This window comes from Biomphalaria glabrata, chromosome 2 (genome assembly GCF_947242115.1).
Source record: "Biomphalaria glabrata chromosome 2, xgBioGlab47.1, whole genome shotgun sequence".
Taxonomy (NCBI): domain Eukaryota; kingdom Metazoa; phylum Mollusca; class Gastropoda; family Planorbidae; genus Biomphalaria; species Biomphalaria glabrata.
In genome coordinates this window covers 27,297,937-27,309,413 of record NC_074712.1, presented here as the reverse complement: position 1 = coordinate 27,309,413, position 11,477 = coordinate 27,297,937, and the positions used below count along the sequence as shown (strand labels likewise).

General features: G+C 36.6%; 2 protein-coding genes across 2 annotated transcripts; both read right to left on the bottom strand.

Moving 5' to 3' along the window:
- Positions 1-2,608: 2,608 nt before the first annotated feature.
- On the bottom strand, positions 2,609-3,706 carry LOC129924666 (serine/arginine repetitive matrix protein 5-like). The gene has a single exon (XM_056021140.1). The coding sequence runs from the start codon at positions 3,704-3,706 to the stop codon at positions 2,609-2,611; it is 1,098 nt and encodes a 365-aa protein (XP_055877115.1).
- Positions 3,707-4,306: 600 nt separating this feature from the next.
- On the bottom strand, positions 4,307-5,254 carry LOC129924665 (serine/arginine repetitive matrix protein 5-like). Its single transcript, XM_056021138.1, has one exon. The coding sequence runs from the start codon at positions 5,252-5,254 to the stop codon at positions 4,307-4,309; it is 948 nt and encodes a 315-aa protein (XP_055877113.1).
- Between the last annotated feature and the right edge of the window lie 6,223 nt (positions 5,255-11,477).

Below are 11,477 nucleotides of genomic sequence, written 5' to 3'. Positions count from 1 at the left end.
CTCTGTCGATACAAAATGAAGAGACGTGCAATTGTATTGTTACTTCGACTAACGACTTGATACCACAGGAAACAGAGATTTATTAATGTTATTATTATTACATTGTTATTATCCATACGTATTAGACGAGCCAAAAGTTACAAAGATGTAGTTAAATCCTAAGTGTCACTTACAAAGACCACATCGAAAATGAAAGATTAGAAACAAGATTGATACAGCTATTGGACCCCACTGTCAAAAAACATAAACTCAAACTCTATGGTCACCTCACAAGGCCTCAGGGCTAGCAAAGACCATTCTTCAGGGAACAATACCAGAACAGAAGAGGAAGACAGAGAAAGCGATGGGAAGAATGAACGGCCTGTCAGTGAATTAAATTCTATCAAAGGCAAAGGACTGAAAGGAATGGAAAAAGACGACAGACTTTGTGTGGTTCCTCAATAGTCCAAAAGACTAAGGGATAGGTAAAGGTGAAGTTAACTGTGAACCTGGCCTAACTGATGTTGTTAACGCCGGAAGTGGTAATGGTGCTAAGCCCACCATTACCTATAAAATGCTTCCAACGGCACGCGTCTCTAATAGGCTCTGGAAACCAGTCAGACTCCTAGCCTTCACGTGTGGTTCAGATGCTGAGCTCGGCGGAACAGTTATCACTAACAGAAAAAGGGGCAAAGGTGAGCAATTCTCGCCTAAACCAGTAAGCTTCGGGCCCGAAAGGATGGAGGCCGTGGATTGCAGAACATCTTCAAACTGTATAAGACGCAAGTTTCCAAAATACGATCAAAACTGCACGCCTCCAGCAATGAACTAGTTTCCTTCCTACGCAAATATGACTATGATGCAACCCCTCTGAACCTACACAATGTTGATGTTAATGTCGGTTTGGACGACGTCGGGCATGAGATTCGCCAATGGGAAGAAAAAACACTCCACGGAAAATTCCCGGCTTTATTAGATGGGGACAACATTGACAAGGCTGCTTCCTTAGCATGGCTAAAAGCAGGTCATCTCTACCCTGAAACTGAAGGCTTTGTCACAGCACTACAGGACAGAGTAATTAGGACAACAAATTACGAGAAATATATCCTAAAACTCAATAGTGTTGACAAATTTGGAAATTTGGGTGAATCAATTGAACACATAATGCCAGGATGTTCAGCCCTATCGGAATCTGCCTACCTAGGTTGCCATAACCAAGTTGCAAAGCTAATACACCAGCACTTGGCTTTGACACACAATTTGATGGGTAAGGATACTCTTCCATATTACAAATACTCACCACAAAAGGTTCTCGAGTCTACGAATCATCTACTGTACTGGGATAGGCCTATTTTGAATGACAAAACGCTGCTCATCGATAAAAAAGAAAAGGTCGCTACCATTATTGACATCGTCGTACCACTATCTCATAATTTAAAAAAAAACTGAGCTGGAAAAACAACTAAAATATGGGAACCTTGGCTTGGAGATTAAGCGTTTATGGAAATTATCTAAAACAACAATAGACTCCATTGTCATATCAACCGAGGGGATAATAACAACTGACTTCACATATACCTTCAAGGCCCTTGGCATTCCTAGGAACATTCTCGTTGCCTGTCAGAGGGCGGTACTTCTGCAGACCTGCCACATCACCAGAAAATTCCTCGGTTGAAACTGATAAAGGGACTACGATGAATTGTGTTTCCCTTTAATGAAACTCGACCCTGGCTTCGCCAGAGAATGAATACACGTTCTTTTATAATAATAATAATAATCTTTATTTTTCGCAAGGGAATTAGTCTTACAGTTTGTGCATTACACCAAACAAAATATTGTAACTATAAAAAAACAAAATGTATATTCACACCAGACTCACTCATAATTACATGTGACAAAGTTTATATCAGATTGTTTCTATTTAATGATCTGATGGTCAGGGGAACAAAAGAGTGTTTGTGTCTGTCTTTGCTATCGGTGTCTTGTATCTCTTTTGTAATGGTAAAATAACAAAATCCTGACCCAACGAGTGATTTTTTATTTCTATAATCTTTTTAGCTTTTTTATGAATGTTTGTCTCAAACAGCTGCCCAAATGGGGTTTTGTTTTTTGTCAATGACTTTACTAGCAACATTTAGGATTCTATGGAGTTTATTTTTTTATTTTTGATGCTCAGATTGCCATACCAGGCAGTATTATTAAAACTTAAAATATTGTAGATGTGAGCGTGATAAAACATAGCCAAGGCCATTTTTATAACATTAAACGAGGACAGTTTTCTAAGTAATCGTAATCTTTGCTGATTGAATAACTCTATTATATCTCCGTATCTCGTGGTATCATGTTGTTGGTCGAACTAACACTACAACAGTATCGGCAACACTTTCGTCACGTGATTGTCTCTTCTTTGTGTATCTATGGAGATAAGATTTTAATTATTGAAAGTTTATTATACGTAGTTTCTGATATTCTTGTTGAAAATATTAAAACCTGCCTTTTTACCTGCCTGAGCAGGTCACTTCAGGGGCCGATTGTAAATTTGCGTTTGTACACGAACTATCTTTGTAACCTTGTTATTTTTAAATCAAGCCAGTGATTTTAATAGATTCAGCACTTATTATATCATTCTTTAAAAGCCAGTAAAAAGAGAAAATGAAATTTCATTTTGAGCTACACTAGACATGCTACGTATTTTGTCATTTATAGCTAGACTAGACATGCTACGTGTTTTGTCATTTATAGCTACACTAGACATGCTACGTGTTTTGTCATTTATAGCTACACTAGACATGCTACGTGTTTTGTCATTTATAGCTACACTAGACATGCTACGTGTTTTGTCATTTATAGCTACACTAGACATGCTACGTGTTTTAACATTTATAGCTACACTAGACATGCTACGTGTTTTGTCATTTATAGCTACACTAGACATGCTACGTGTTTTGTCATTTATAGCTACACTAGACATGCTACGTGTTTTGTCATTTATAGCTACACTAGACATGCTACGTGTTTTGTCATTTATAGCTACACTAGACATGCTACGTGTTTTGTCATTTATAGCTACACTAGACATGCTACGTGTTTTGTCATTTATAGATACACTAGACATGCTACGTGTTTTGTCATTTATAGATACACTAGACATGATACGTGTTTTGTCATTTATAGCTACACTAGACATGATACGTGTTTTGTCATTTTGAGCTACACTAGACATGCTGCGTGTTTTGTCATTTATAGCTACACTAGACATGCTACGTGTTTTGTCATTTATAGCTACACTAGACATGCTACGTGTTTTGTCATTTAAATCTACACTAGACATGCTTAGTGTTTTAACATTTATAGCTACACTAGACATGCTACGTGTTTTGTCATTTATAGCTACACTAGACATGCTACGTGTTTTGTCATTTATAGCTACACTAGACATGCTACGTGTTTTGTCATTTATAGCTACACTAGACATGCTACGTGTTTTGTCATTTATAGCTACACTAGACATGCTACGTGTTTTGTCATTTATAGCTACACTAGACATGCTACGTGTTTTGTCATTTATAGATACACTAGACATGATACGTGTTTTCTCATTTATAGCTACACTAGACATGATACGTGTTTTGTCATTTATAGCTACACTAGACATGATACGTGTTTTGTCATTTTGAGCTACACTAGACATGCTACGTGTTTTGTCATTAATAGCTACACTAGACATGCTACGTGTTTTGTCATTTATAGCTACACTAGACATGCTACTTTTTTTTTAAATTTTGAGCTACACTAGACATGCTGCGTGTTTTGTCATTTATAGCTACACTAGACATGCTACGTGTTTTGTCATTTATAGCTACACTAGACATGATACGTGATTTGTAATTTATAGCTACACTATACATGCTACGTGTTTTGTCATTTATAGCTACACTAGACATGCAACGTGTTTTGTCATTTATAGCTACACTAGACATGCTACGTGTTTTGTCATTTATAGCTACACTAGACATGCTACGTGTTTTGTCATTTATAGCTACACTAGACATGCTACGTGTTTTGTCCTTTTGAGCTACACTAGACATGCTACGTGTTTTGTCATTTATAGCTACACTAGACATGCTACGTGTTTTGTCATTTTGAGCTACACTAGACTTTCTACGTGTTTTGTCATTTATAGCTACACTAGACATGCTACGTGTTTTGTCATTTATAGCTACACTAGACATGCTACGTGTTTTGTCATTTATAGCTACACTAGACATGCTACGTGTTTTGTCATTTTGAGCTACACTAGACATGCTACGTGTTTTGTCATTTATAGCTACACTAGACATGCTACGTGTTTTGTCATTATAGCTACACTAAACATTCTACGTGTTTTGTCATTTATAGCTACACTAGACATGCTACGTGTTTTAACATTTATAGCTACACTAGACATGCTACGTGTTTTTTCATTTTGAGCTACACTAGACATGCTTCGTGTTTTGTCATTTATAGCTACACTAGACATGCTACGTGTTTTGTCATTTATAGCTACACTAGACATGCTACGTGTTTTGTCATTTATAGCTACACTAGACATGCTACGTGTTTTGTCATTTATAGCTACACTAGACATGCTACGTGTTTTGTCATTTATAGATACACTAGACATGCTACGTGTTTTGTCATTTATAGATACACTAGACATGATACGTGTTTTGTCATTTATAGCTACACTAGACATGATACGTGTTTTGTCATTTTGAGCTACACTAGACATGCTGCGTGTTTTGTCATTTATAGCTACACTAGACATGCTACGTGTTTTGTCATTTATAGCTACACTAGACATGCTACGTGTTTTGTCATTTAAATCTACACTAGACATGCTTAGTGTTTTAACATTTATAGCTACACTAGACATGCTACGTGTTTTGTCATTTATAGCTACACTAGACATGCTACGTGTTTTGTCATTTATAGCTACACTAGACATGCTACGTGTTTTGTCATTTATAGCTACACTAGACATGCTACGTGTTTTGTCATTTATAGCTACACTAGACATGCTACGTGTTTTGTCATTTATAGCTACACTAGACATGCTACGTGTTTTGTCATTTATAGATACACTAGACATGATACGTGTTTTCTCATTTATAGCTACACTAGACATGATACGTGTTTTGTCATTTATAGCTACACTAGACATGATACGTGTTTTGTCATTTTGAGCTACACTAGACATGCTACGTGTTTTGTCATTAATAGCTACACTAGACATGCTACGTGTTTTGTCATTTATAGCTACACTAGACATGCTACTTTTTTTTTAAATTTTGAGCTACACTAGACATGCTGCGTGTTTTGTCATTTATAGCTACACTAGACATGCTACGTGTTTTGTCATTTATAGCTACACTAGACATGATACGTGATTTGTAATTTATAGCTACACTATACATGCTACGTGTTTTGTCATTTATAGCTACACTAGACATGCAACGTGTTTTGTCATTTATAGCTACACTAGACATGCTACGTGTTTTGTCATTTATAGCTACACTAGACATGCTACGTGTTTTGTCATTTATAGCTACACTAGACATGCTACGTGTTTTGTCCTTTTGAGCTACACTAGACATGCTACGTGTTTTGTCATTTATAGCTACACTAGACATGCTACGTGTTTTGTCATTTTGAGCTACACTAGACTTTCTACGTGTTTTGTCATTTATAGCTACACTAGACATGCTACGTGTTTTGTCATTTATAGCTACACTAGACATGCTACGTGTTTTGTCATTTATAGCTACACTAGACATGCTACGTGTTTTGTCATTTTGAGCTACACTAGACATGCTACGTGTTTTGTCATTTATAGCTACACTAGACATGCTACGTGTTTTGTCATTATAGCTACACTAAACATTCTACGTGTTTTGTCATTTATAGCTACACTAGACATGCTACGTGTTTTGTCATTTATAGCTACACTAGACATGCTACGTGTTTTTTCATTTTGAGCTACACTAGACATGCTTCGTGTTTTGTCATTTATAGCTACACTAGACATGCTACGTGTTTTGTCATTTTGAGCTACACTAGACATGCTACGTGTTTTGTCATTTTGAGCTACACTAGACATGCTACGTGTTTTGTCATTTATAGCTACACTAGACATGCTACGTGTTTTGTCATTTATAGCTACACTAGACATGCTACGTGTTTTGTCATTTATAGCTACACTAGACATGCTACGTGTTTTGTCATTTATAGCTACACTAGACATGCTACGTGTTTTGTCATTTATAGCTACACTAGACATGCTACGTGTTTTGTCATTTATAGCTACACTAGACATGATACGTGTTTTGTCATTTATAGCTACACTAGACATGCTACGTGTTTTGTCATTTATAGCTACACTAGACATTCTATGTGTTTTGTCATTTATAGCTACACTAGACATGCTACGTGTTTTGTCATTTATAGCTACACTAGACATGCTACGTGTTTTGTCATTTTGAGCTACACTAGACATGCTATGTGTTTTGTCAGCACTTGGTCGCTTCACTGTGCAGTCGGACTACAATGGCTCTTGTTGTTAAGTTAAATTCAGTTGCTAGGTTTAACTGAACAAAAAAGTGAAAACGTCAGATATCCTCCCACACGGTTGATCCAGCCAATCAAAGCCGTTTCCGGGGTGTGTCCACTGCGTATTTTACACTACAGGGAGTCACATGTGAGTGTTTAGTTCGGAGTGGGAACCAAGAATGAAATTTGCTAAATTATGTAGTGGCTACTGTGTGTCCACTAGATATGTAATCATCTGACAGTAGAGGCTACTGTGTGTCCACTAGATATGTAATCATCTGACAGTAGAGGCTACTGTGTGTCCACTAGATATGTAATCATCTGACAGTAGAGGCTACTGTGTGTCCACTAGATATGTAATCATCTGACAGTAGGAATGTTCCTCTTATAATCGTTCACACATGCTGTTAGATGCTTTCTACCCATTGCATCGAAGATGATCCGTTAATTTTTTTAAAATTTATATTAAATAATCTCCAAAGCTGTTAAAATAGAGGACAATATTGTTTGTTTTTTTTACTTTTATCTCGAACTTTGCACTGAAAACAAAGCAAATACCATGAAACTTTTACATGCATTCAAAAATTTCATCAAGTGATCAATGTATTTCTAAATACACCGAAGAAAAAGCTCTTCAAAAATGTTTTTGCTAAAAGGATTACTTTTATTTATTTTGATCAAAACTATTTCTGTAATTTACATGCCAAATTGTAAAACAAATTATAACTTTAGTAACTCCAACAGTACGACTTTTATTCAAGACAACCCACAGGCATCATATTATGTCTGGAATAAAACAAGTATGTCTTTAAAGGATTATCACATGGAAGTCTGTCAAGACAGATGTGATCATGGGGTGAAGGTCAGGAAATTCTCTATAGGTAAAAGTATTAAGTGTTTAAACTGTGAATGTAAAAGACCTGCTTGTGAAATCTATAACATTTGTTGCGAAGAATTGTCAGAAGCACGAGCGCCTTCAAACTCATCTGAACTAGGGACACCAGAAATATATTGTGATACCCAGACTATTTTTGATTTTCATTTTCTCTACATTCGCTCTTGTCCAGATGGTTACCATGACAACGAAGAAATCCAACGACTGTGTATAGAAAACATCACGATCCTGGAGACTACAAGAGACACATTTATAAGAGTCATAGACCTAGAGACGCAAGTTGTTTATTACAATATGTACTGTGCTAGGTGCAATAAAGCTATCAAGGTAAACGCTTTAAACTTTTATTTTAGGGGATTTTCTATTTTATGTTTTTTTAGCATTATAAAAATATTCTTTAGGTGAGTTTTGACTTCACTAGTAGTCTTGAATTTAAGTTATCTAAGTATTTATATATTTTTTATTTTTATTTGTATTTGTGGTATGACGAAAACAGAAAACTTTGGCGGAGCAGTTTCTATATTTTATGTCGAATAATATCATTCTTCTAAACAATAATAAACCAGCATTAGTCTTACTCTTAATTTTACAAAGTAATGGCGTATGTATGTCTGTCTGTATATATGTACGTATGTATGTATGTATGTAAATATGTATGTATGCATATATGTTCGGAAAAGAAATCAAGACCGTTTGACCAATCTTGAGTAAACTTGGCATAACTGTTCCTTGCATACTAACTGGAACAGTAATGAAATGTAAAGTAGACATAAAACAAACTTAAGACAACCTAACCCTACTCCTAACCCAACTCTATAAAAGTATTACTATGTCATGGATCTAGGTCATATAGCCATGTTGACATGAGACAACACCAAGATAGTCCCGCGTGCGAAGAGCGAAGGCTTTACAAACGCGCAGAAAGAAAATCTCTTGAAGCCTACATCTAACTCTAGATCCTAATCTTACTCTAGATTTAATTCTAAGACGATAGATCTACTTTATACTCTAACACATGAACATACAAAATAAAGCTCAGTCATTTCATATTTTAATCAAATTAACCTTCAAATTTTGTGTTTCTAAAGCATTTTTACATACATTCGTTAGCTATTGCTGCGTAATGTGACTTTAGCCGTGTTGATACACATTAGGAGTGGACAGGCTACATGAGGGATATCAAATATACTAACATACAATAATTAATGAGCTTATTGAGCCCTTCAACTGACTCTAATAATATTTAGATCTTCCACTATTATAATAGTATCCAGACTCTAGATCTAGAAATGGATTTAGATCGATTTCCTTTTAATAGCTCCATTCATACTATTTTTACATTTACATTCGCTTTACTTATAACATTATTAATTTGTTTATTTGTTTCTAATACACTACGCCAGTGATACGCAAATTAAGACCCGGGGCTGCAAGTAATATATTGCTAGTATATGTATTGTTACGAATCTCCCTATCCAGGCTCTCTTCAAACTGCACCACACGACACAACGAACTTATAGAACCTCACAACTCAGGGCTCCAAAGTAACAGTAGCAATTTAATTTCAAATACATTACAACACTGTACAGTTGGCAACAATATTACATTAACTGTCCAAAAACCTAGCCTTGCTCCGCCTGACTTCACACAGAGTGCTGTTTCTAACTTAACCTCGTACTGGTCACATTGCGAGGTAACGTGAAGTGTCTTGACTCAAACACACTTGCTCTTATATAGTGTATCTACTAGCCTTCTAGAATCGGATGGAACGTTCTTGACCACTCAGAATGATCACAATCGCCGTAACTTGCGTGCGTCATATTTACACACAGGTCGTTTCCGAACTGGCGTGTACTGTCACTGGTCACAGTTGACCGCTCGTTTTGCGCTGGACTGAAGCGATTTGGGTAGGCTAAGAACACTCACAGCACTACCCCCATCTGTGTCATCACCAGGTTTATAACAATATATATATATATATATATATATGGACGTAGCCAGGAGGGGGTTTGGGTTTCAACCCCCTACCCCCGAAATGTAATCCCCCCGCAGGAGTGTATGTAGGAATTTGGTTTGATTTTTTAAATTTTTGGTGAGATTTTAATACTAAACCATCACTTGCCCCAGCACAGCCAAAGGGGTTTTGAGTTTAAAGTCCCCTAAAAGGGTTTTTTGCGGTTAAATCCCCTCTTCAATATAACTAAACAAAACAAAAAAATGCAAACGACAATCCCCAAATTCCAAGAGCACAACTAAGAAAGATTTTGATTTTAAAATCCCCTCCGAAATTTACAATAAACCCCCTCTTCAATATAAAAAAAGCAAATTACACACTCAAAATTCTATGAGCGTAGCCAAAAATGTTTTGAGTTTAACCCCCCCCCCCCTTTTCAGTGGGGTTTGAAGCTAAAAAATACCTCATCAGTATAAAAAAAAGCAAATTACGCACTATGGGTGTAGCCAAAGAAGTTTTGAGTTTAAACCCTCCTCCAGCGGGGTTTGAAGCTAAAAAATACATCTTCAATATAAAAAAAAAGGAATTACGTACTCAAAATACTATGAGCGTAGCCAAAAGGGGCTTTGAGTTTAGACCCCCTTTAGAGGGGTTTGTTGCTAAAAAATACCTCTTCAATATAAAAAAGCAAATTACACACTAAAATTATTTGAGCGTTGCCAAGCTAATGCTGTTTTTTTTTAATTTAAACACCCCCCTCCTCCAGGTGGCTTTTTTAAAGTTTAAAACCCTTCCAGATAGCTTTGAATTTATAATCCCCCTACAGAGCGTACTGTGGTGGAAAACCTCTCTTCAATATTATTCTAAAGCAAACTACAGTCATAATTCTATGACCGTAGCTAAATAGGGTTTTTAAATTTATAAAAAATAACTCCAGAGATTTTTTAGTTTAAAACCCCAAACAGATGATTTTGACGATAAAAGTTTTGCGATATAAAATCTAAAGCAAACTACAATCACCTAATTCCAAGAGCGTAGTCAAGAGAGGTTACACATTTCTACCAGTCTTTGGGATCCATTAATAAAGTGCAGTGAATAGTCATCCTCCGAAATTGAAAAACACTAAATGTGGCTCAACAAAGATGGCTGATTTTAGGGGTCAGTAATAGAGATCGGGTCTAAATCAAGGAAATCCTATGCCGAACTTGGAGTCGACCCCTTAGTAAGATTGTGACAGAGCGTCAGATGAGGTTTGCGGGACAGGTTCTCTGACAAAATGAATTACGCAGAATAACAGTTGCGATTACATCCTTGTACCACTTGGCGCCACACTTTCATGGAGGTGCTCAGAGCAGGTGGGAAGAGGCTTCAGACATTGGCAGTGACAGTTTTTTGTGGAAACAGCTTGCCGGCAAATGAGCCCAACGGCGCGGGAGGGTCTAGTTCAGTAAGAATAGCACATTAGGTTTTTGAAATACAACTTTTTAATAGCAGGATAACGCAGTGAAGATACCTCAGAATATGCATTTTGTTGGCTTTCAAAACCAGAAATAGTGCTTGGGCTAGCGCTCCTCCAGACCTCCTTGCTGGCAAGGCTGGGAGTCTACAATGCTCACACTAACTACAGAAGAACCTATTCTTTGGCACAATAAACGTCTTCCGAAAGAATGAAGGGTCAGAATGTAATAAAGATTATTGTACACACACACACACACATACATACGTATATTTTTTGCGGAGGGGGGTGGGAAGAAAAAAATTCCAACCCCCCTCCACGAAAAAAATCCTGACTACTCCCATATATATATATATATATATATATATATATATATATATATATATATATATATATATATAACAAACCAAGAGACTAGAGTCAGGGTACCGCGATTGAACCCTACGACCTGCTAACTATCGTTAAAAAACTAAAGCTAAAAATCTCTGGCCATTTTGCAAGATCTTTGGGGCTCGCAAAGACTTTCCTTCAAGGAACAGTACAAGGAAAAAAAAAGAAGTGGCAGACAGAGAAAGCGATGGGAAGAAAACATAAAAGAATGGACG

Excerpts from the sequence above, each read along its gene's own strand:
- LOC129924666 (XM_056021140.1), bottom strand. The coding sequence starts at position 3,706 with ATGTCTAGTGTAGCTATTAATGACAAAACACGTAGCATGTCTAGTGTA.
- LOC129924665 (XM_056021138.1), bottom strand. The coding sequence starts at position 5,254 with ATGTCTAGTGTAGCTATTAATGACAAAACACGTAGCATGTCTAGTGTA.